Source organism: Diadema antillarum, unplaced genomic scaffold, assembly GCF_040938485.1.
Source record: "Diadema antillarum isolate AM-2024a unplaced genomic scaffold, OU_Dant_1.0 seq00000143_RagTag, whole genome shotgun sequence".
In the NCBI taxonomy this organism is placed as follows: domain Eukaryota; kingdom Metazoa; phylum Echinodermata; class Echinoidea; order Diadematoida; family Diadematidae; genus Diadema; species Diadema antillarum.
Genome location: NW_027271219.1, coordinates 1085420 through 1111408, shown reverse-complemented (window position 1 = coordinate 1111408; position 25989 = coordinate 1085420). Strand labels below are relative to the sequence as shown.

The 25989-nt window shown below is 42.2% G+C and overlaps 1 protein-coding gene across 1 annotated transcript; it reads right to left on the bottom strand.

Annotated features, from left to right (window-relative positions):
• Nucleotides 1-320: 320 nt before the first annotated feature.
• Nucleotides 321-14971, bottom strand: LOC139727708 (uncharacterized). Its single transcript, XM_071638687.1, has 2 exons — nucleotides 14498-14971; nucleotides 321-4841 (listed from the first exon to the last, which is right to left on the bottom strand). Exons 1-2 carry the CDS (start codon nucleotides 14808-14810, stop codon nucleotides 3718-3720), a joined length of 1437 nt encoding a protein of 478 aa, XP_071494788.1. The 5' UTR covers nucleotides 14811-14971; the 3' UTR covers nucleotides 321-3717.
• Between the last annotated feature and the right edge of the window lie 11018 nt (nucleotides 14972-25989).

Genomic DNA, 25989 nt, shown 5'->3' with positions numbered 1-25989 from the left:
CACAATCAGCGCTGTCTCATTCAACAGCAGTGTTACGATTTCTATTGCCAGCTTGGTATGATCCTAATTATGCAGCCACCAAATCATGTGTAGATTATCATTTCTTGCATGTAAAACATCATTGTGAGGCCCTGTCATATCATTCTTCTTTTTTTTTCTCTCTTTCATCTCAGGTCTCTTTTCTTTTCTTTTTTCCTCATCTCGTACCATAGCGTTTCTTTCTCTCTCATACACACACACACACACAAACAAAGGCACACAAATTATTCCTAACTTCAAGACCACAATCACTTGTGAAGAAAAACATCGCTCAAAAGATATTTAGTGTTCTTGATAATCATATCGATGAAAAAATGACATTTATTGGTCGTGAAAGAAAGAAAAAAATCACAGATTCAGTTATCTTTTTCCCTTTCCATCAATGTACACAATCATACAACATTTTATAGATAAAAGAAATCCATCCACGATTCTTCAAGATCACATTAATGATAACATCCTACACTTTGATTGCTCCGCTGTTTTTATCGTGAGGTAAATGACCCGCACAACCTCACCTCCGGTATAGAAGACATGACCTCCAGTGACACTTAGTTGAAGATGAGTAATCATTGTGCCGAGATAGATTGTAACTGTAGATTTTGAACATGAACCACCCCGACACGTATCATCTGTTCTAATATGGAGATATATACTCATGTCAACCAATGAAGCATGGGATAATTAAACCCTCCTCTTTTCCGCACAAGACGAATAAAACGAAAAACGGCGCCCCAACCCCTTTTTGTTTAAAATCGTGGATAACATTATAGCGTCTGTACCTGCAGACAAAATGTGCACCTGAACAGTCGTATACAGAAAGCAGTATTAACAGATACTGCAATGTGCTTACGGGCCAAATTGAAAACTTGCTGTATTTTGAAGGAAAGATGCCCGTCTTTTCTTATCGAAAATATGTAATCTGAAACTTCCTTAAACTTTGGTCCTGGACTGCTTGATGGAGCTACGACGAAACATCAGTCGGGGACGCCCTTCCATGGCCCAATCACGAGCTACCCATTCTGTATCAGTTTTTGTTAGTTACGATAGAAAAAGCCGGAAGCAATCCACTTGATTACACACAGTGTTAAATAATTCTTCATTACATCTCCTAAACATTACAAGTCGAACGGAATAAGTTAATTGGTATAAAATACAGGTTAGACTCACTATCTTCATCACCATGTGATAAATGTTATTACTTCCCTCCTCGTTCGCATAGCAACAGTCATGATCAAACGTTTCGCCCTTTACAACAAATAAATACAACACCAGACATCTACACTTCGATCATCATCCCCATGCAGACATAATTCTGTGGTTGCGCATTCTGCTGTCACACACATATTTGTCCATATTACAGAAAAAAAAATGAAACGAACCGAACATTTCCGATTTCTACATGTATTTTTAACACTCACTGTATGTAACATATCCTCTTTTAGTACGCTAATCCCCCTGTCCAAGAAACAACCATGCATTTGAACATTTTGTTTCCAATTATATTGCATTCATAATTATTATGAGGACATGCTCCTTGTCATCTTCAGTACACTGCCACTCACTTTTCCAGTACTTTTGTCACGCCTTCAAGCTGTAATCGTTTTGTTGGAGCTAGCCGTAAACGCAATAACCACGGCGGAGACATTCATCGTTCAGATATAATTACACGGAAAACAATATTTTTATTTCTTGCACTTCTACATTATATTTGCGCATGATTACAAAAAAAAAAAAAAACATTATACATATACAGATGCAAAGAAATGTGGACCAACTGCGTCGCATGTAGTGGCCTACTTACGCACAGTGTATTGTACAATGAAAAACGCTAACGGGTTTGACAGACAATGCAATGAAATATGAAATTAATGTACAGACAACGGGAAAAGTCACTCATCTTCACTAACATGTAAAAAAACAACTTATAGACTTAAAGCGTCGTGCACTTGGCGTTTCGGAAACCACGTTTTGCGAGATATGAGTAATTGGTATCGAGATGCGACAGTATTCCGTACGCGTGCGACAACCTTGCATTGCTTTGTGACCCAAATTTCCTTTCCAATATAATTTAGTAAACCACCGAAAAAGGGTACACCTCTTCACATCACAAAGACGTAACTGAAAGTTCACATAATATAATTCTATTCATCGTTGTCGAGAGTGATGTAACAATTAATGATACTTTATGTCATACCAACAATACAACTGAGAGAAAATCAAATCAAAGGAAGAACAAGAAAGAAAGAAATATTAGATGATTCCTTTTCGCTCTCTGTCGTTTCACTTTGGCATTGTAGACACCTCGAAAGCAAGAATAGGAATCCGTTGATATCTAATTGTTCTTTCCTGAGAAGATATACACTTTGTATTATCGACGAAGAAATATTAAATGTAGGCAAATAAACGGTAACACGCGCGTTTGTTTAACTAATAAAATGTATGGCAATGAAATATCTGACCCTAAGAAGCGTCCCACCAGCATAAGAAAACAAAAATATAACACAAGCGGCTTTCTAAAATGCTACCATTGACACTGTACAAAATGTGCAGCTTAATCAGCCTATTCCGAGAGCCTCTGTAATAGCGGCCCACTTTAAGATAAAAATACATTCAGATCACACACTTTTTTTTCCTGCAGTGGAACAGACAACCCACAACCTACAGTAGCTCTTTGTTTTCCATTTTGCCTTCATGTGTTAGGTGGACGCCTCTCTTTTTCCTATTTACCTGTCTTCACCCTCACTTCTTCATCCACTCTGCAGTTCATGAACCCATCAAATTCGTTTGGCGAAGCACAGAATTATAACAAACAAACGTATATACTAATACAAGCAAAAGAAATGGAGCGAATACGGCATGGTATGCATGCGTACAAGTAAACATTACTGCGATATTTTGTCCCTAAAATGGAACTTAATGTTTTGTGTAAAGAGCACGGATCATCGCACATCAAAAACAAAGGACCAAGATACCATAATATTTCGATCACTGCGTCTTGATCAACCGTGAGAACTGTCAGAGTGAAATGACGAGAAGTTAAAATATATGTATAGTAATATCTTAGACGTTTTCCTTTAAAGAGAGAGAGAGAGAGAACAGAAAAGAAATTGAGTCAGTCCATAAGCGAATAATGCCTTTTGTCCTCTGAATCATGCAAGTCTAACCACAGGATGACTGCCTGGGTTGAGCTTTTGATTTGCCTTGTCAATTGGACGCCATTTGGACGTCATGATATCTGGTTTTATTTTGCACGTTTTTTTCATTTCTCTTCATAACTGATAACTGCGAGCCCAGGTTGTGGAAGCCCCCAACGACGAACAAAAAAGCATGAACAGAAACTGATGTCAGTCAGCCTAGTACATGTTTTACTTTTCAGATACATTGAGATCATTCCTTTCAGCAGTGACATGTCGTTGTTAGGGGCGTTCTAACTTTTGACCAATCAGCGTGCTCTCTGTAAGTTGCCGCCTCGTGTGCTGTACTGTGATCAATGTTGTGTGGAGATAGATAGAAAGAGGGAGCGAGAGAGAGAGGGAGAGAACGGGAGATCGACATTGCAATGCTGAGGACACGTTCGTTCAAAACACTGTGTGAGGAATGACCTCGGGGCGAATGTGACTTTCATGACAGTGCTTTTCGAATGATCTTCGCATGACCTTCCACGGTTGTTGGAATTCAGTACAAACAGTTATTGGGGTTTGACACGTCTTGCAGAGCGGCCAGGTAGCTGCCGTCGCACTGCTGCATGTTGTCGGGAAAGAGATACATGTCGAAATCGTCCCTTGTCAAGTCAAACAGATCGTCATCGCACAACTGCTCGAAGTTCACACAACCCAGATCGTCGTTCTGCATGACGTCACACACACCCTGGGATGAATACGCGCCCATCGGAGCGGCAGGGAACCGTGGGTTTGGCTGAGCGAAGCTCTGTTGCTGCTGCTGCTGTTGTTGCTGTTGCTGCTGTTGTTGCATGTCGACAGCTTGAATTGGTTGCTGCTGTTGTGGTTGTTGGTATAGGTGCGCTTGTATGTGCTGCGGTTGTGTCTGCTGGTGTTGGGTTTGGAGCATGTTCTGCTGGTGCTGGAACTGGTTTTGCGACAACGCGACGAGTGCCCTGAGATTTGAGCTGGCGGACAGCAAGCTGTTTACGCCATAGTGCTGCTTGTCCATATCAGCGGGGTTGTCCCCGCACTGTTGGTAGTCGAACCCGGGCTCGGACTTGATCACCATGTCCGGAGGGCTCTGGATCGGAGCGAAGACGTTTGACGAACACGCGACTGAGTTCGGCTCGTGAACCATCGCATCTGACGTTGGCGGGAAAGTGAAGACATTCCCAGAGTGGTCGATGGGCGACATTTCCGGTGTGGGCAAGCCCATCACATGGCCGGAGTCCGATTTGTTGTACCCTGTGAGGGTGTTGCTGGACATTGGGTCGTTGCAAAGCGTGTTGAAGGGCGGAAGTTTGAACTTGGCGTTATCGATGTGTCCGCCTGGCACGTTGCCGTTGAGGTTGTCCATGGGCGTTGGCGATGTCCGCGGAGAACCCTCCGGTGTGGGCATGGCGCTGGACGGGAGGCCATTCCCTTGAGGCGTTGTCGGGGACGGGGTAGATGGAGTAGACGAGCTCGAAGCCTCTCCGCTGCTTCCTTCACGCTGGCGTCCCTGCCTCTTCTTCCCCTTGCGGCGCCTGGGTCTGTACTTGTAGTCGGGATGATCGGCCATGTGCTTGAGGCGGAGTCGTTCTGCCTCTTCAACGAATGGCTGCTTCTGCATCAGCGTTAGACTCCTCCACGCTTTGCCTGCAACGACCAAGAGAAAAGAACAAAGAACATGTCATTGAAAACTGGTGTAAATGCAAAAAATTTAGATTGTATGCACTTTAGCTGATGATAAAAAGAAGGGAGTCGGGAATTACTCTGACTTCAAATGACTACACACAATATACAAGTATTGTTACCAGCGTGTTAAGTACATCATAATGTGTTGAATTCTAAATCTGCTTTGACTTGAGAAAGAAGTCCTCATGGACGTATGACTTCACTGCAAGTTAACAAAGATTATCACTTCGTACAAGAAAAGGTATCAAAGCCTTCAGAGACACACATACATGTACTAGTACACACTAACAACGTGATGACGTCATAATCACTCGGCAAAGACACATTTCGGCAGTTGCCCATGGACGATCGGTCAACCAAGGTACTGACATTCAAAATTTATTCCGTTAATGTCTTTTTATGTTACCATAATTCTCACAACGACCTTTCACTATATCTGCAGGTATACGATGTTTTGTGTGTGTGTGTGTGTGCGTCTTGTTTTTTGTATGCCTGTCTTGCTGAGACCATGAACTCGTATCTCTCCTTGAGCCTTGAGGCGTAGAGAGTACTGTCCTCGAGTTCTCTGTACTCTTGCACACAAACATCATGGCTCTTTTGTTTGTTTGTTTGTTCGTTTGGGAGCCCTTGGGTGAGATTATTCTCCATGCCAAAATTATGTGCATAGGTGAGGCAACAACGCGTGCGCAACACGTGGATGCGCGTTAATGTTGTCATTCAACATATGGACTACGATACACGGGTGAATCTCTTTAAAACATGCTGCACGTTCACTTTATACTGTCAGTGACGTTAGAAACGACACTTATGACATTCCAAAGAGCATGGCACGTCTACCGACAGCATGCAAGGCCGTCGCTATCACGCCATTATGGCGATGGCGGTATCGGGTACTATAGTATGTAGTATAAGAGAGAAAGAAAAATAAATGTACACGAAGAATGGGAGACTGAACGTGTGTTTATACCCGCGAATGGCTATCAGGGCATGGTGCGTACGGTGTGTTTGATTGCAAATACGTTTATCCACTCTAGATAAAATACACATAGCGAGCACATAAAATGTGACTCGACAGGAGAGTTTAATCACTCGATTGCCATTATGACTGTTTTTCCAAGCAGCGGCATTTTGCAGCTTTTGTGGACCCTTGAATCGTCTTCTCTCATAGTCTCACCCCTCCCTAAATTAGTGCGTATACATGGCACGCATCTCGGAGCTTTATGTGACTGGAATCTGGCGCAGCATGCTCTTCTTGAAGTCATTCTTGTCCTTAATATTACTGATAGGAAACATTAGTATTAGGTTGAATTCTAACCATCAGTTCAAGCTTCAGTTGCTAGGCAATGGCCTTTCCGCGTCGTTACCATGCCGACGGTGGCAGGACGAGCAGTCGCCACGCTCCGTGATACAACGCCCGAGCGGCGGTCACGTTCTCTTTCTTTCTCTGTCTCTGTCTCTCTCTCCACCTCAGTCTCTCTGAGGAACGCAGATATAATGGACAAGGCCGGTACTTAAAGGGAAGTATTAGAGCCAAACGAGCAACATATGCCGAGACTTTTGATTCAGATGCATTTCACTAACGCGTGCACATCCTAACGAATTAAATACGAAAACATACGAGTAGGTTACTAAAGTTGTGCCAGCTAGCCTTCACTGTAATCATCGAAACATATGAAAAAGTTTCAGCATCCAGCGGAATATTACTGTAGCTTCAGGGCAAATGTATTGCAGGCGGGTGTGGGATTATTAAAAAAAAAGAGAATCAGGTCATCAAAAGAGATGAAATAATGTGAAGAAAAGCTCTGAGATGGCATGTTGTAAAGGGTGGAACAAGCTCGTCATGATCAATAAAGATATCTTCATATATCACACGGCAGAGTGTGTGCACTGCAGTGCTTGTTATCCTTGTGAGAGAGATTGAGACAGAGAGAGGGAGATGGGGAGAGAGGGAGAGAGAGAGGAGAAGGGGTAAATTTGGACATTGAGATATAATGCCTCACGTAAGAAATACAATTTACGCATAGCAGCAGCGTCGTGTAGGGCGGCAGGCGGCAGATGTTCTGTGATGATGTATGCCAAAGACGAAGCAAGCGAGATCGTTTGCATAATTACGGCGACGATGTGCGCACGGCACTACTAGTACAACGATCACACCCCCCCCCCCCCCTCCCCAACTTTTCATTACATCATCAGGGAGATCCCCTTCCCCAGTGGCGAACAGCTGTTGCCAACGGACAATGAACCCGTTTCGACAGCATGTTTGTATCGCTCGTTCACCACAGACCCTGGATAGGTGGGCGCCCCGAGGCTCGGCGGGAGAGCGAACGCGTGACTGGGTATAATTGCATTAGGATTCATTTACCGAAGAGAATACACGCTTATCACTGCACAGTGGGACGACGATACACACCGTACAAACAGCACAAACGTTCCTTTTCTTTGGCATACTTCAGACAAATATCACATTCTTTTTCACATTCTGACTAGGTGGAGATTGACGACTCTCCATTACAATAACAACTAATAAACGCAATTAATCAGTTCAGTTTTATCACTCCTTCCTTCATAAGGTTTGCAATTGTCGGAAAACGGTATCGGTTGTTGTCTGTGTGATTGTCTATCTTTTATTCTCTAACAGGAAGGTGGTTCCCACCTCCCTGGTAATAATAAGATGTGTAGTATACGCGCATGTATTTTCTTTCCGGCTGACTGCCACATAATCTGTTTTTTTTTCTTTTTGATTGAGAATTCTAGGTAGTAGGCCCTAATTGTTTTTAATTGTGATTTCTTTTGATAACCCATTCATTTCTTGTTTCTACAGATCCGGTTTTTTTTTAATGTAAAGGCACGCCAGTAAGTACAACCCAATTCGTTTATAGGCCTACTATTAAAGAAATCCCTAGACCAACCTTACTCCTGAAGCCGGAAATTGAAAATTATTTTCGACACGCTTTAAGAAACAATAAAGCTGATTTACTTAGTATCTGGGAGTCAAACGCTGTCCCCTAATGCTGCCAGAGCCAGTTTTTTTTCTATCTGTTATTATTTTCACCTGTACCACGGTAATTTACTCCCAGCCATCAGAAAACGATAGCAAGTATAAACGGACGCTTACAATAACATGTTCACTCAAGCGTCTACTGGTAAACACCCCCGTCATTTAAACCAGGGCTAGTGTTCATTTGACCTGAGGTCACTTGTCAGATTGAAGGCGGGGATGGTGGGGGTCGCAAAAGGGGGGGGGGGGGGTGGTGGTGGTACGCAAATGACAATTATAATATTGAAAACATGCAAAAATACGGATCTGCGAAACCATCGGCCATCTAACTCAATTACATTAACAACTCTTGTTTCAATCATGTCTTTTTCTTTGAACGACCAAGCGTGCAACCCTTTGGTGGATTATTGGCGTTATTCCTTGACCCCGTTCTCCAATAATAATGTTAATGATAATTGAGATAATATCAACCCTCGTTGGTTGCAGCATGATAACCTATTGGTCTCTATCCTTGTTCAGTAGATCATTGGCCTATTATTCCCTCTGCAGAATGGCAGAGAACACATCGAATTATAAAGAAAAAAAATGTTTTTGTATCTCCCATGGAGTCCCAAGGAGTGAGAAGAAACGCTCAAAATAACTCCATTCTAGTCTAATGGCTTCCGACATGCTGGCAGAGAGAGAACCCTTTCGCCGATTTATTCTAAACCGGACCGTGTGTGTGTGTGTGTGTGGGGGGGGGGGGGCAACATCATAAAACAAAACAAAAAAAAACCCTGCCTTACTCTCGGTTCACTTGTTAACCGGATTGTTTAGTCTGAACTCAACTGTTTTGTGCAGGAAGGCTATTAAGGATTCGTCCGTCCCGGATCTTTCTCTGATTCTTCTCTCGCCATAATCATTTCCTGGCGAAAATGTAATTTTGCTTCTTGATATCACAAGTTTTGATTATATGTTTTTCGTTTAAGTTGACATTGGTGTTTGTCCTCTAGATACAGACCTACAGGAGGGGAAATAAGTGGACTAATGGTGTCTTTGTCCAACATTGCCACAACAGTGTCAGTGTCTTCAGGACCAGCATAATACTGCAAGCAGCATGACTCTCTTTTCAACCAAAAAACCTTCGTTTGACAGAGCGAGTCGATAATCTGCCCATGAGCCAACCATTCCTAACCCTTTGCGCACAGACTACCACCAAGCCTACATACATAAACAGTCCACTTCCGCCACCAGATAGTTCCTTCTGCAATGGACCCGAATTATCGGCAAAAATAGCAGGATTGGTCGGACTTCATAGTTTACCTAATTTTTGGCAAAGCTTCATAACCACCTTTGTTCGTTGTGCAACGGAGGGAATATTAGGATTCCCCATTCACCACCCCAAAATTCTAAATTCCTGGTTCAATGTGATTGACATGCTATGGTGGCGTCAAGTATTTTCACTTCATGGGGCAGGGAGAGAACCGATGGCAGTTTTGACCTTGAACTTACACGTGGGGAATATAACACGCCCAGTGCATGGCAATTAAATCCTCGACACGACCTCCTTTTGGAACTGCCCGGTACAATTTCCCAAGAAAGAACATAATATTCATTATCGACGGGTATATAACACATACATATAAGTTACATAGAGGTCAGTGTATAAAACCCTTATACTGCACAAGTATCGCTTTACAATTCACTATTATGTCGATCATCAGAGACTTGTGTATCGTTCAAGTAAGTGTTTAATACATAAACCTTTGATATGCATAAAAAAGGAGAGTACTTCGCGCCTATTGGGTAAAAGAAAATTCGTCTTAAGAATGGAAGATATCGAACAAACAAAACTAAACTAGGGCGAAGTGAAAGATAGAGAAGATGCGTGATGGGCTGTACAGTTCAGAGCAGTGCGTTACGGTACACGGCTCGGCTACACATGAGCTAACACAGCGCCATCACCGAGACGATAGCTGCCCGTTGCGGGAAGTTCACACGCAAACCCAGTGAGGCACTTTCTATTACGCAGTATTCGCCCAGAGGCGTGCTCAGAACAACCCCTTCATACACACTCGCACACACTCTTTTAATACCCCATACAAGATTATGTACTAAACAAGGATACACGCGGGCAGTGAGTGGTTGACGCTGAGAGAGGGAGAGAGATGGAGAGAGAGAGAGGGAGAGGATGAGACGGAGAGGGAGAGTCGAGGAGAGAACTCAGCTGCAGCGCTGATGTATAGGGAAGATTGGTAAACAATCGTGTTTATGAGGCTTGCCTCGATCACCGCTCAGTACTTGGAAGCCCCTTTCTCGCCCACGTCCTGAGCGCTAACCCAGCACCGTATGACTCATCCCAAAAAACGGAAGGATTTCCACGGATTCGATCCAACGCGGAAAGCATGATGTAGCGCAAAGTGGGTAGATCAGTGAAACTTGAAGTGGGGGAGTTTACGGGCCGTGTTTGTTCAGATTACTTAACCCCTTGAGCTCCATCAGCTGAAATTCGTTTTGGATTTCTCCGTTCCTCTCCCCTTCACACGCCCCCTCCCCACGCCCCCCTTCCCCATCACCACCTCTTCCTCAGCATAATCGATTCATCGACTTTGAGGGTTAGTATGCTTGTAACCTGGTTCATTACGTCTAGTCTCAAACAAATCAACGTTTGCTACACGATAGCTAATTACCATTACTACCTATCTAGGCTTACATGCGCGTCTGTATATCGACAGTACAGCAAGTATAGCAAAGAGGGCTTTATAGTTTTGAATGAAACAAAATAGTCTCTGAATCATCTCCCCTTAAAACTAGAAGCAGAAAAAGAAAACTTTGTGTAAGGAGACTATCAATGCTGCTTTCTTCGCAGGTGTGCAATTCGTTGGTTGTTCGAATAACGGCTGTTTACCGAGGCTGCCCATACCGCAGTGAAGTACGACCAGGGAAGAATGTCCCTGATCGCACCTTAAAGCTATCTCTACCAAAGACCTCATCAAGCATCGCAGGTTATCAATCAATCACAAGTTGACGCGTTCCGAGAAAAAAGAAACGCGCAGCATGATATTATGGGACCTAATGGAATCATAAAGTGGCGAATAAAGGGAACATTGCTCTCGAATTTTTTTAAGCCATGTGTCCGCACTATAAAAGTGATACTGGTAGACGACTACTGGTTAAATAAAAGCTAATGCGTTGTTTTGTCCTCGCAATGCTCGCATTCTCTGATTTGTCGTTCTCTTCCTTTTTGTTTCCATTGAAACATACCACGTTCGTTTGACCACGGAGTTAATAGCTATTATGGCTCCATGGTTTGACTATGTACTGGGTAGTGCAGTAGGCGACCCCTCGCCCTGATCATTTGATAACCTTTCATTTCCGCGACGCAGGAAGTTCAACGTGTCTGGACTAGAAATCCCACGAATTGAAGCATTTCATTTTCGAGTATAAAAAAAGAAAAGAAATGCTCACAAATTTAGCAGTTGGACATGGTGATGTGGAAATCATTTTCTTCACTCACAAAAAGTTTGAGAGGAAGCAGAGACGGGGAAAAGGCCAAGCTTGTTTCGACCGCACACGTGACGGATAAGAGTGAACCCTCAACCATCCCTTTTTCTTTTCGAGACAAACTGTGCACATTAATTTATATGATCGTGTAATCGATAACGTGTATGCGAGCAAAATTTAACTTCTTAGGCAAAAGAGATAGGATGATGACTACGTCGGTTTCTTTTTTTTTTGCGGTTAGGTCGGTTAATAAGATTTGTTAGGGATGTCAAGATTTTCCTCTCGTCTCCTTTTGTCTTCCTTAATTTTTGTGAAAAAGCGGGAATTTTGAGCGAGTTGTTCACATGGTATGTAGCAGGGATTTGCACCTCCCTGGCATGAAGAGGTCATCAAACTGTTCCCTACCCAATGATCTCCTGCAATGGCGGATGGGGGCGGTGTTCAGTTGTGGAGCCAGCTACGATAACCACAAATCTCTAGTTGTTATTTCTCCTTTTTCCCCCTCTCTATAGTTTACTAGTAGTATTCGGCGGGTTTGCGACGGTTGACAAACTTCTTCTTGAGAGCGCTCTTCCTGTTACATCCGTCTTTTCCTTCTCTTCGTTTGACAATATTTTGGCAGTGGCCCATAGCAGCCTCCACATAGCTAACGTGTATTACTAGGGGAAACCAGAGAGAAGAGGGAGAGTTGGGGGGGGGGGGGGGGGGGGGATAGAGAAGCATTATAGAATCACGCCAATTATCACAGTGACCTCCACGCCGCGTTTTATGGCTTTGAGCTTGGTAACTGTTTGAATAAGGGCAGTGTGCCATGCACATCAAATAAAACGGGTACCCGAGTGCTCCAAAATAGAACGCAAATTCTCGGATAGAGAAGGCACAGTTTTGTTTCCATGCCAGCCAAGTAAAGAAATCGCACACTCTCACACACATACACACACAAAATCTTATCAGCAATGAAGGTGACGAATCTGTGAAGGGGGGAAAAGTTGGAACGGTGACTACAAGAGGGGGGGGGGGATAAACATTTGAACATTATTGATGTAAAGAAAGGGAAAAGAAGCAACACCAATGATAGCCGAAGAGTAGAATAGTCAGGTGATTTTTTTCATCCTCTCTTTTATACAACTGTGATCTGTCCCACTTTCCTGATCTGTTCTTACAGAATTTAATCCTATAAGGATGCCACGCTGCCTCGCAGATGCAGCCACACGTGTTCTGTCCTCGATCCGACTACTCTACTACGTTCTGAGGCGAAGTTGCCATGGTTTTTGTTTGCCTTCCCCCCTCCCCCATCTACCCTCTCACCTTTCCAGGGTATCGGTAGCATCTACCCCCCCCCCCCCCCCGCTCCTCATCCTGGAGTTGACTCCATTAACGTGTTACTTGTGCCGTGATCAGTCCCCGCCCATTTCGCCGCTCAAGGGGAAAGCATTGTTGCAGCTGAGTTTCCCGCAACATGTTTCTTTTTTTATTCTTAAAAAATCTAAAACAACAACATCAAACAGACCGTATATAGCACAAACATTCTGCTGCAGTCTTCATAACCGGGTGTACAATACCACGGTTAACTCTCGGCATAAAATGCGCAATATTTTCATCTTGAATTCATATCATTTTGTGTGTATGTTCGGGAGTGTGTGGGTGTGCAGTTGTCTCTTTTTTTTTCCTGCAAAGTTCATAAAGTTCCACCCTTTGATCCCAGGGTTTTTTTTTCACATTTTAGTTATTTTGTTGCTATTCTTATATTTTCGGGCGACTGCTCCGTTTATATAAATATATTTTGCTTTCATATCACTAAAATAATTTAGTAACAGCGATTCGTGTGTATGTGTGTGGGGGAGGGGTGTAATTGTTACCGGCATTCTCTCCCTTCATCCTTCGCTCACTCACTCAATCCGTCCCTCCGCCCAACCTTGACAATCTTCACCGTCCTTTTATTCATGGCTAAATAATGCACAGTCATATTTCACCACAGCGACCGCTGCGTATAATAACTATCTGTCTAAACATGTAATTGCATTAGCATCAAAGGACGCTACACACGTTAGGTGAAGTCTTACGGTTCATCCGAGATGAGGGAGGTGGGTGCGATGTTTTCTTGAGTGTTTAGTACCCTTCCAACCTCCGCTCCTCAAAACATAATGAGACAGCTTTGTAATTAAACTACACTTCGGCCATATTATACAGCTAGCAAAAAAAACAAAAACACTTGATTGTGTCGCATGAATGAATGAAGATACAATCAAACGTGATCTGTGTTTCCTTGTATCGATCCTTCAGGCTTTACCCAACCAAAGAAGGTAGCAAAATAGAGCAGGGGGAGTACAAGCTATCAAGAGAAGAGGGAATTCCTGTCCAGGGTCGTTCGTGTCTGCGGCTGAGCTAACTGTTTTCGGTTGAGAAACTGCAATGTGCAAGATTTTATTTATGCATTTGAATTATCAAGCGCTCACGTGTACCAACACTCCACTGCTCTGTCGTCGGACGTGGAACTCGCCGCGGTTTGGGAAGTTGAGGCAATTACGCCCGAGGTTACTGCCATGCACGTACCAGGTACGCGCACGCATCAGCTGTCATATTGGCCCCTGTTTGTAAGGGGGGATAGCATGTGGAATAAGCGCTGGGGAATAACGTGATCGCGCAGGGGGATAACCGCAGCTGGAGTTAGGGTACGTAGACATGCGTGTTGGAAAATGAGGGCCCACGTTGTTGGCAACCAGTCCATCATCGCATTCTAGGGAAAAAAACACCGAGTGCACAAAAAAAGGTGCCGATTTTGGGCGAGTGATTTAATTCGCACGGCAACAAGTACAGAAATTGCCCATGAACGAGAGGGCGAGAGAGCGAGAGAGAGAGTTTCCACGAACATTGTTCACCGTAGCAATTCAGCTCAGTTTCAAATCTGAAGTAATAATGATTTCTATTGTGTGAAATACCTTCATAAAAATGAAAAGTAACTCCCTTCCACCCCTAGCTAGACGAGGGAGTTACAAAATCTAAGAAAGTTTTACTGGCTTGATCGCCGACCATCCCCTTTAGATATAGAATACAGTACATTGTACTTGTAAGTACATGAGTCACTTTATAAAGTTTTAAACATTGAGGTTGATGGTGAGAAGTGTAAGAATCTTACCGAGTAGTTTACTAAGATCCGCATTGTGGAGATCTGGATTCTGGTCAGCTAGTCTTTTCCTTTCGTCCTTGGCCCATACCATGAAAGCATTCATAGGTCGTCTGATTCGAGCCTCCTTTCGACCACGGAGACCAGGCGCGTTGTCGACCCGCTGGCCGACGCCGCCCTCCGACCAGACCCCCATGCCGGCGGTCAGGGCAGAGCCAGTGATCAGGGATCCGTTCCCGAACAAGGCGGACTGCAAAGCGTTTGCCGTGGCGAGAGGCAGTCCCGTTTTGGGATCACTCTTGAGCAATTCCGACACGGTTCTCATCGTGGAGACGAAGTGTGACGACAGTAAAAATCCAAAGTCAGATTTAGATAGTAGGAATCCAAAGGATAGCACGGGGCAATCTCTGTGAGGTTTATTCCCACCGACAGAGTAGCATCACTCACGAAGAGAGTATTTGTCTCTCGCACATCCTCTGTGACAGAATACTTGCGAATGTAATAGCAGTCAGCTGGCAGGTCGAAATTATACCGAGGCTGTCATTGAGCACTAGAACGCCCTTCGTGAGTACTCCGTCAGTCCGACCAATCAGAGCATTTCACATTCTGACGTCATCATGAGCGATGATTTGCTCGACGTGCGGGATCAATCGCTGGCAGAGCGCACGGAATGCTGGGGTCTCCGTATTGAAAGCTACCTGTCTGTATACAAGTACAGTATGGTGAGTGTGTGGCAATGCCGTTGCTCGTGAATGTTCTGTGCTGCTGCTGTGCAGTACAGTAACAATTTCAGTTCCAGTCTCGCTCTGAACTGTGGCGGATTGTTTCCCGGGGTAGTAAGAGCATGGCGCCCTGAAGTAGAGTAGCTCCATGGTACGAGCATGTATTTCGTAACTCGCTTTTCAAAGTTCTGCAAATTTAATTCCACTTCTTGCCTCCTTTATCTATACATTCCCCCCATCCCACCGCTCCCTAGATCTCACTTTCGCTATTCGACTTATCAGTCTTTTCACTGGTAGTCGCTGGTGTGCCTTCTTACTTCCCTTCTTGTTTTTCTCCAAAGCAGAGCCCCTACGTGACGGTTCAACCTTTGCTCCAAGGGCTTGCTAGTTTGCCTATCAAGTACTCGTAAACAGCTTCAGGCTTCGTTCAAGACCAGCTTTGCTAAATGGCAGCTCCATGCCAAATATTGTGCTCGACACCAGTGACAAACTCCGAAGAATTACCACAGTCAGGGAGGTGAGACTCACCTCCCTGCCATAGTGAAAATTACCGGTACTACCAGCCCAGTAAGGATAAATAACCAAGGTCGTACGTTGACCAGCCGCAACTTACAACCCTGATTTCATGACGATGATTGTAATACTGAAAAATGTTTCATCTGTAATGATAGTGATTAATAAAGGTAATGTACATTCACAGCACATACACGGTGGCTCAGTCAAGATACGGCACCTGCTAGTGTTTCAGTGTTAATATAACTCAGAATGAAGATAATCTGATATGAACTTAATCTATGCTCTGTATTGAAGGGTTAAAGGGCCTTACTATTCCAAAACTACGCGTAACCAAAGTGTAGACAAACTACATGCACATCCATTCAATCTCACAAGCACATCATGACTTTTCAAAGATATGCCAGATAGGACTACACAATCGATATTATCGTGATGTGACCTCCACCTTGTCACGGCTTCATCATGACACTTTACAGGCTCATTCACAATTTCACATATCTACACGTAGTCTGTCTTTCCGGGCTACCACGGCCCTCCTTCACAAAATTCATTATGACTTTGGCATTGTACTTAGCATGAACACGTCGCAAAAGGTAATGACACAAACAGACATCGAGTAGGACTCCATGTTGTAAAGTAAGGGTGGTATAAAGCCCGACTTGTACTGGGTAACACGTATAAAATCGGCAACTTTGGCCATCGCACAGTTCAGTCAGTCAAGGAGGTATAATATGGCTCAGTCAATCATTAATTGATTTTAATAGCTTCTCTTCACAAGGGAGTTTTGGACGTATGCGCAGAATTCGTCGATAGAGGGCAGTCGTCACATACTCTATTCAGCAGTGCTGCTGCTGCTGTAGTTGTCCCAGACGTTTCGCATACAAAAGCCATAATTGTGTACACTTATTACTTGACTCTCCTAGGATAATCATCTGATTGAAAGAGTGTAATATTGTGCCTCGCAATATTAATGACACAGAAAAATTAAATATACGGGATCGCAGAAAGTGATATTTTCGTCATAATCATTCACTATAGTTACGTTTATTATAATTTTTCATAAGTGACTTTGTGGAGCAATAGTTGCAAGTCGCAGAACGAACTCATTCATCGAGTGTAGGGAAAGTTAATACAGGTGGAGAGTAACACGTGTTACACTAGGGAGGTGGCCCACCTCCCTGGTTACACCCCCACGTGACTTCATAATCCGTATCGGTTGGCTATAAGCAGAGTCCTGATACATGAAGCAAGAGCATCCTGGTCTGTTAAAGGCATAATTTACCATTTGCAGATGAAACAAAAACCCAGCAGTAGTGCTTTAAATTGTTCTAAAATGTGAGTTAGGGATAGAAACAACCACTGTAAAAATTTGAATCCGTATAATCGATGTCAAATGTTGTTAAATACACAAAATATAAACAATAGTTATAATAAAAATGGTTCCAGACTAAAGCGTATACAGTTACGGTTTATTGAGAAAAACACTGATATCTCCTTATATTTTAGGCTTTATTGCAAACATTTTATATGGTAGGATGTTTTATGACACAACAGACCTACACATATGAATCAAATGTGATACCTTGAACATTTTTGAAATAACTGATTCCAAAGGTAAACTGGACCTTTAATTTGCAATATCCTTTCCGGAGTACTGTGTTTACTTTTTTACTATTCATTTAATGTCTCTAGACTTCAGTAAATGTAGGAACAGCTTTCCTTTCGTAAGAGAAGCTATCATCGATGATTTGCGGTTGTTGTGTGTAAAAAAACATTGGTTGTGCGTATGTTTTTGTGTTTGTTTAATGTAATTGATATGTACAGTATTGCTTTATTATTTTGTTCAAGCTAGAACAGGGTCTAGCAGGATGCATTCCGATAATGCATTGCGCAACACATTAAAGGGATGGTAGGCCCTATAGTATTGATTGAGGTGGGAATTCAGCTTTGAACTTTTCGCAAGGTACTTAGAAACCACTTCATAAAATGTTGTAATGACACTTGTAGAGCATACAAATTACTCTAAGAGGAATGCAAAGTTTATATGATAAAAATCAGTTTTGAAATGGGTGAGATATCCAAAAACAAAGTAAAACGAAGCGATCCTGATAAAAATGGGTCCCACCTTTTATTAGGTATGCTTTGTTTTGTTTGTAGTATTTACTGTCTAGATTTACATTTCACTTGCGCTTCCTACATTACAGAATTACATTGATAGGCAGGTGTGACGCCTATCATTACTGCGACGGCGACTCCATCCTCCATCACGCAGGCGTGCGGGGGGGGGGGGGTATCCAAGGATCTGTTTCCGGTTTATCCCGCAGTTCCTGAACATGTCAGTAGTGAGTAATGGTGATCGTCATACGGCGATGCAGTCAAGCCGATGACATTTTTATCATCGTGTTTCCCCGTGGTCATAAATTCTTCCTGATTTATTAGTTCAGCGGTTAAAGTTGGATAGTTTTCACGCGGTGCATGCAGTGTCTGCGCCAAGTAACCAGCCAGATCTACTTTACCCCTTTTTGCGTTCGTTTTAACAGCAGTTTTGTTTTGTTTTGTTTTGTTATGTGTTTTATTCGATAGTCTTACGTCTACACTGTATCATCAGGGAGGTGGTCTTCCCACCTCCCTGATTTCGCACACACTATTCTTGTACAGCGCGTATAGGGAAAATCATAGAGCTAGAGACTTTCAAACTGGAAACTCCGTTGTAACGTGACAGTGGTCTGTGAAATACCATGGAGATACAAAACAAAAGGTACTAAGCGAGACCAAGGAGCGAGCCTAGTACCTCCTTGGCGAGACCAGGGAGCTATGTGATACCGTTGCTATGGCGAGACTGAGGAGACTGCAAACTACTGACAAACGCCCCTCCATTCCCTACAATTTGGATTCGGTATAATGTCATGTCATTAGAGGTCTCAACGTCTATTGTATTTCATTTCACAGTATTATCCTTGATTATACAATGTTGTACTGATTTTATGTCATTACAATCATGTATTCAAGTATCTCATTGCAGTTGCATTTTTTTTTTTGTTGGAAAGGAAATAAAATAACTGAAAATGAAATGACATCCTAGGCAAATGGTCTGAACAGGTAGGTATAGGTGGAATGGCCGTGCGTTTTGGCAGCTGATGATTAAATGCGTTTTTTTTCTTCTTTTTTTTTCTTTTACCATTTGCAGATGAAAGAAACACCCAGCTGTAGTACTTCAAAATAGTTTTAAAATGTGAGTTAGGGATAGAAACAACGCATGTCAAAATGTTAATCAGTATAATCAATATTAAGAATTGTTAATTATACAAAATGAGAACAATAGCTGAAATAAAAAAAAAATCTAGCGGAGAATAAACTGTCTACAGTTATGGTTACCTATTGAGGAAAATAGTAATATCTCCTTACATTTAAGGCTTTATTGCGATTTTTTTTTTAATGGCAGGATGTTTTGTGATACAACTGACCGACACATTGTGCATCAGATGTGATAACTTGAACATTCTATAGATCACTGCTCCCAATGGTGAACAATACACGCTTTCGACTGATCTGTAAGGATGCGTCGAGATGACAAAAGTAATGAACATAATTTTCAGTAATGAAAATTATAAAGAGTAACAGTGATAACGGAAATTACTGTCGATAAACCTCACCAGCATTGATGGTAAGTGTGTTGATACTGATAATGAGAATGATGCTGAGTGCAGACTCAGCACTATCTATACGCTGGTTGCTTCCAAATATCGGGTCTATTGCCACTTCGTCTGATATCAGATGGTCTACTTCCCAGTTCGTCTAACAACACCACGGCTAAACTCATTTGGTCCACTATCAGTTTCGTCTGATGCCCATATTTTCTAATCCTCACTTGGTCTAACGTCCAGTTTGGCTAATTAACATTTCGCCTAATGTCCAGATGGTCTAATTGCAATTTTGACTCCTTGATTCTTTTCCATTTTGTCTAATAAACTGTGGGTATTAGACGAAATGGGCATAGCCCATATGGAAGTAGACCAACTGGAATTGAGGCTAAGTGGCAGTTGGACTAAATGGTTATTATTTTATATTGGTTGTAGACGAAACGAGATTAGACCATGTGTGGCTATCAGAAGAAGTGTTAGTAGACCAAGTGATGGCTGCAAAAATTTAAGCCGTTGCTAAACGGGGATCTTGGAGGTGTGATCAAATTGACTTGACAAAGCGTGATATCGGAGGATTTGACGGAGACGAACAATTGCTCCTTCCCCAGACGCTATCGGAAGTCCTCGGTCGTTGGCATTGCCATTTTTTTTTTTCGGAGTGGAAAGATGATTCTTGGTCGTAAAAAGTTGGTCCCTGGAAGAGGTCGTGAAAAACATACCCCTGTTTTATGTCTTCTGTATTCGGTCTGCTGTATTTTTTCTAGCAATTTCCTGCTACCAATCGCGGGGAAAATTGCATCCAAACAAAATGGCCTAACTTGTTTTTGTTGCCAATGGGTCGTTATGTTGCTCTTTTACCATGAATCTGTAGGATGGAAATAAAGACATCTTTAAGCGAAGCCCGTTCATCTCGCCCTGATCTTCGCCAGTACGTCAAACGAATTCTTGTGGCTAATGTCAGACGTTTATCGGAGTTGTTCAAAATAATCCAGATGCCGAAATCGAGTACAGACTGAGGGGTTGCTCTCCAGACAGAACTGGGCGCGAGGCACTCCTGGAAAAAAAAAAATTCATTCAACCGGCTGGAAAGCAGGTTATGCATGTAGTGGCTGGTAAGCGAGAAATCGGAGTTCCTGGGCGCTCGGGGAACGCCCTCCTCACGATCAGCTGTTGGTCCCAGCTGAAATGAAATACGGCTCGGTGATACGTTCAAAAATAACAACGGGCTAACCCGGGCGACACTGCTTAGTCTCATAAATTAGTCCGCAAATTTTATTGAACTCTACTCTTCGTGTTTTATCGGTTAATTATTTTTCCATCCAGTTTTTTGTCATGTATGTATGTACCTATGTGTGTTTAATATTATGTATGTATTCAGGTAGAAATCTGCTCTTGTTCCTCCAGAAATCTGTTTATCCATTTATTTATCTATGTTTTTGATATGGAAAGTCTTGAGGTCTTGCTAAAAACTACATGCGAAAGTGAGGTGAAAAGGTTTCAATTCGATGAGATAAATTTATACAACGTTTGTCGATCTCCTTCAATTTGTGTTACTGAGGTAAGAATCAACGCGTGTATACAAGTGTGGTCAACGTCAAACTTGTCACTACCCATCAAGCGAATGTGAAATGAAAACGGTTAACACGTAAACTCCATCACATTCGACCCAGAGTTTACCCCCACTCTAAAAAAAAAAAAAAAAAAAAAAAAAAAAAAACATGGAGATCGCTCTGCTGTGAACATGATTTCTTTAAACGGTATAGTATCACTGTTCGTGCTGTCTTTGCCTTCACATTTCATCCTCACCGAGTAATCATCATTACGAACGTATGCATCGTCATCGTCACTAGAATCACCTCATTATAGATGTGAATGTGCCATCAGCGGCAAGATTTGACATTGAAAAAAAATGAAAATGTCATGTCTCCAGTACAGTTTCTCCTCGTTGGTCATCTTTGAAAGCAAGCTAGAGATCAAGGCATCAATACAAAATTATGCGGCCTAAAAACTTGGGTCTGAAAAGTGCAACTGCTTGCTCGCGACGTCAAATCGACCGCTGACAGTGTACGATACTTTGTAAACGTGTCTTCATAATTAAGACTACGAAACCCCCCCCCCCCCCTCCCCTTCAACACTGACAACAGAACCCTCGTGCGTGACAAACAAGAACTCCTGCAGCGAGAGATTTACATACAGCGGCCATTGTGGCTATAAAGGTGTCAATTAAAGGCAGAGGTAATATACCCCCCCCCCCCCCCACCCACCCCCTTTCCATTGAAAGGAAGGGAGGACGGGAACATGGTTACTTGCCATAGCCTCCTATACATACACAACTTATACACGAATGTCAGTAAAATTAGGGAAAGATATTACCCTCTCAACATTTTAAAGGCATTTTTGCCCTGCGTAATTATTACTTGTATCAATTTCTTTATCCTGGCCGTGTACGCTATTTTACCTATTATAGATGTAAATATCAAAATGTATTAACCTTGCATTGATAACCCCATTTATTCTTTTCGTTAAGAAGTTTAATAGGCACTCATAAAAAAAGAAGAAGAAAAGAACATATATTTCCTGCTCTGGTTGTTGATCAGCTATGTATATGCATCATTATTATGTACATGTACACCATGGTTTAGATATACCTCAATAAACCAAACACACACACACACACACACACACACACACACACACAAACTTACACATGCATGCTACCAAGGAGATGGAACCCTTCCCTGATGCTACGCAGGACTACATCCTCTTCATGGTGGTTCCATGTCGACTAATGGAGGGAGCTATCCATGTATAATCGACTCCAAAAATTCCCTATAAAATGCATGGGAAGAACATGGGCTAACTCCATGGGAAGAACTAGTAAAAACAGAACGATGGAAAAATAAGAACACGGGAAAGAAAGGGAGGAAGAAGATAGAGAAAACCAAAAACGACGACGACCAAATTCAAAACTCATGTTTTCTTTTTCTTTCTCCTTTCAGAGTGGACATTACATAACGTGCCCCCTTATAAACTTCCTAACAGAAAAAACCAGCAAAAGCCAAAAACAAAAATCAGTCAGCATGTTTCAACTCGCCCAAGGGACACCTACCACATACTCACTAATGGGCTTAGGGCTATTAATTATAAAAAGAGGGCTAAAATGTATTTTTGTAGGTACCATGAACACTGCAGGTTGGGACAAGCTTTTTCGGGTGTTTGTTGTCTAAAGAAAAGAGCTAAAGCTTATCTAGTGAAGTCTTGCTTGTGTTTGTGTGTTTGTGTGTGTGTGTGTGTGTGTGTGTGTGTGTGTGTGTGTGTGTGTGTTTCTGCTCTCTCTCTCTCTCACACACGCACACAAACAAATACCGACTCATCGTCTGGAGCTGTATCTGCATGCTCAGATCTTTCGCTTCATAATATTATAACGGTTCTATAAGTAACAGGGGACGTGATCAAAGGATAAGAATACTGTATTATCGAAGCTTTAGCACCATGAATGAAGGGTTAGTCTCACTACGTATTTCAATGTGGACTTTCATCGTTTTCACAACGCGAACAATACGAATGTAATCCGTATAAAGTACCTCGTGCTCGGCGAATTGTACTGACAGTCAGTACGGGTGAAGGGCACTTTCACCTCGCATCGATCTGCAGTTTGTCACAAACTCAAAACGCTTTGTATAGGCATGAACGCCTCATTGGACAGCACAATAAACACCCACACACATGTACACACTAAACTTGAATGACAGGTTGCGATGAGCAGTGCTGCTGATCGAAAGCTCACTTGGCGTGACGTGCTAGTCTTTTTCCATGCGTTTCAGTATCATGGCTCTTTGCAAGGACCTGTATTTCGCAGCGTTTGGGGACTTGCAAGAATGTTGGCTAATTAACCCGCTGTTTATCGTGTGTTCAGTGTCTTTAAGCCAACGAAACTCACCATAACTATGACGGACGTAGTATGCATAAACGACGGAATGGGATAGGCCTAATCATTTTATCAAAAAAGGAATGGCATCGACCCCATTTATTAAAATGCTCGGTCTTATTTCCCAACCTTCAAGACACCAAAATCAATCATTATAGGGAAGATAAGTAGTTAGAGGAGCGAATGATATCATGAATGTTTAAAACCAGTCCCATTATTGAAAAATATCCCATGTTCACCTGATGAATCGTTGACAGCTCCAGGGAGGTGTAATGAGAAGAGTCTCACCTCCCTGCCAGTATCCAGTCCTATGTGTGCGAATGCGTCGACTGTATGCATCATGGAAAAGAAGCACTTCACTATCTTCAGCATAATCATGCAGTAGCAGAAATAATAATGCTATTATTAAGAACAACAACGGCAAAATCAGATGAAAACACATCAAAGGATGTGACCACCCTCCATTGTAATAAATGCTGTCAGGTATCTAAACATTGCCAAGGGTGATAGCGTTTCCTAAACTGAGAGCAAAGCAGTAACGTAAAAAAAAAAATAGGAATGATTGATGTGTATAATTTTTTTAATTCAGTCTTCTTTAAAAATGCACAAGGTGGTGGTCTTGTTCACACCTGAGAAGCCTTTTTTTTTACAGCAGAGCCCCGTAACGTTAAAATACATTGCACAATATCACGTTTCAGAGATAAAAACAATGAACAACATGCATAAAACACAATAACAGACAAAACATTGGAACACAAAGTATTGTAGTTAACAGAAAAAAAAAGTCAAACTTGGAAACTTGGAAGTGTTATGTCCTTGGGTCTTAAAAGAAACCGATTGAGGCAAAAGTATAATGCAAATAAACATTAGCTTTAGAATCCAAAGAGAATATGATAAACAAAATAGGGATCAGATTGAAACAAACATACAAAGATCCACGTTTATACAAAAATACATACCAAACACGAAATAGAGATACATGGCTTGATAGATAACTTGATTTATTCATTCATTAAAAGAATGAGTGGACAAGTGAATGAATTCATGGGTGAATGATACACAAGCAAGAAAGATGCATGTGGTATATATATTTTACATATTTCATGAAAGCAATCTTTAATAAAAAAACAATATTGATTCTCACGATTATTTCTTCATCGAGGAAATCAGCTAACGAATCGAGTAATAGAGAATAACCACAGAGAATGGCAACAACGCATATCACAACATCTGCACGTCATGAATATCCATTGCAACTATGGTCAATATTATCAGCTATTGCCCCGTCTGGACTTACACCACCTCATTATACCACATGAGGTACTGTAAGATGTCGAACACGAATCCATGAAGATCGACGCCCGGGGACCCCCGCGCTAAATCTTGAGGTGATTAGCTCCTAAGCGATCGTGGCCGTTGAGAAAATCCAGGGACATGGGTAATAAGCGACGATCAAGGCTTTTAAACTCTACCCGTGAGGACATTGTTACGTAATCTGCAATCATTATCCCCCACCTCCCGGGGACCATATTATTTACTATACGTGAGCCCGTAGGTAAACAGCGTCATCCCTAGATGCCTGGAAATGTCTCAGGAGGGGTAAACAAAAAATAGGTCTAATCAGTAGTCTCCCCTTTCAGTTTTGATCATCCTTCTGACCTCATCTTCATTCACCTCTTTTTTAGTCAGCGCTCATTCTATTTGCTCGTCATCTATTCTTTGCCGTTGTTTCTGTTAAAGGGATGGTACAGTGTCATTTGAGATTGGGCTTCAGGTTTCAAACGTTTTTTTATGATTATTTCTTTTTTCTAAGTACACGTTTGTATCTCGCAAAAAGTTAAAGGGATAGTACAGTTTTGGTGGAGGTGAGAATTGGGCTTTTTACTTTTTGCGAGATACCAAGAAAACACTTATGAAATAGTACAGAGCATACCATTTTAAGAGGAGTTCGAAGTTTACTTGATGGAAATCGGGTTTGGAATGACGGAAACATCCAAAAACAAGGTAAAACAAAGCGATTGTGTGAAAGTGTGGGTCCCACACTTTATTAGAATCGCTCTTTTTGGATATCTCAGCTATTTCAAAACCAATTTTCATCAAATAAACATTGAATTCCTCATAAAATTACATGCTCTTTCATATTTCATAAGACGTTTTTCATTATCTCACCAAAAAATGTTAGAAATCTGAAGTTAGGTCTCAACCGAAACTGTACAATCCCTTTAAAGCTGAATCTTTGCCTCAACCAATACTTTAATCGATTCGGCCAGGATTCTTTCTCTTTCATCTCTCATCATTTCTTTCGCCTCGCTCCTCCCCTTCCCCACCCCCTCCCATCCCACCGATTTGATTTGATTTCGAGTTTCTGAGTTTATTTCTTTTCTCTTACCTTCTCTTTCTTGACTGGCCTCAGAGAATTTGATCAAAATGACAAAACAGGCAAACAATAACAGCAACAGCAAACACTTTTCATGTGGAAACTAAAAAAAGAAAAACGTCCTGTTTCGAAAAGATCTCGCTTGTCTTCTATTTCACTATCACCGTCTTTCTTGCTATGGGATAATCCCGGTTTTTATCCCCTTTGTATCCCTTTCTTATATCTCAATGCAACTCTCTTAACAGTATTCTTTGCATTTCTGAAGGACTGCACGAGAAAGAGAGGGAGAGAGAGAGAGAGAGAGGGACGGGGTGGGGGAG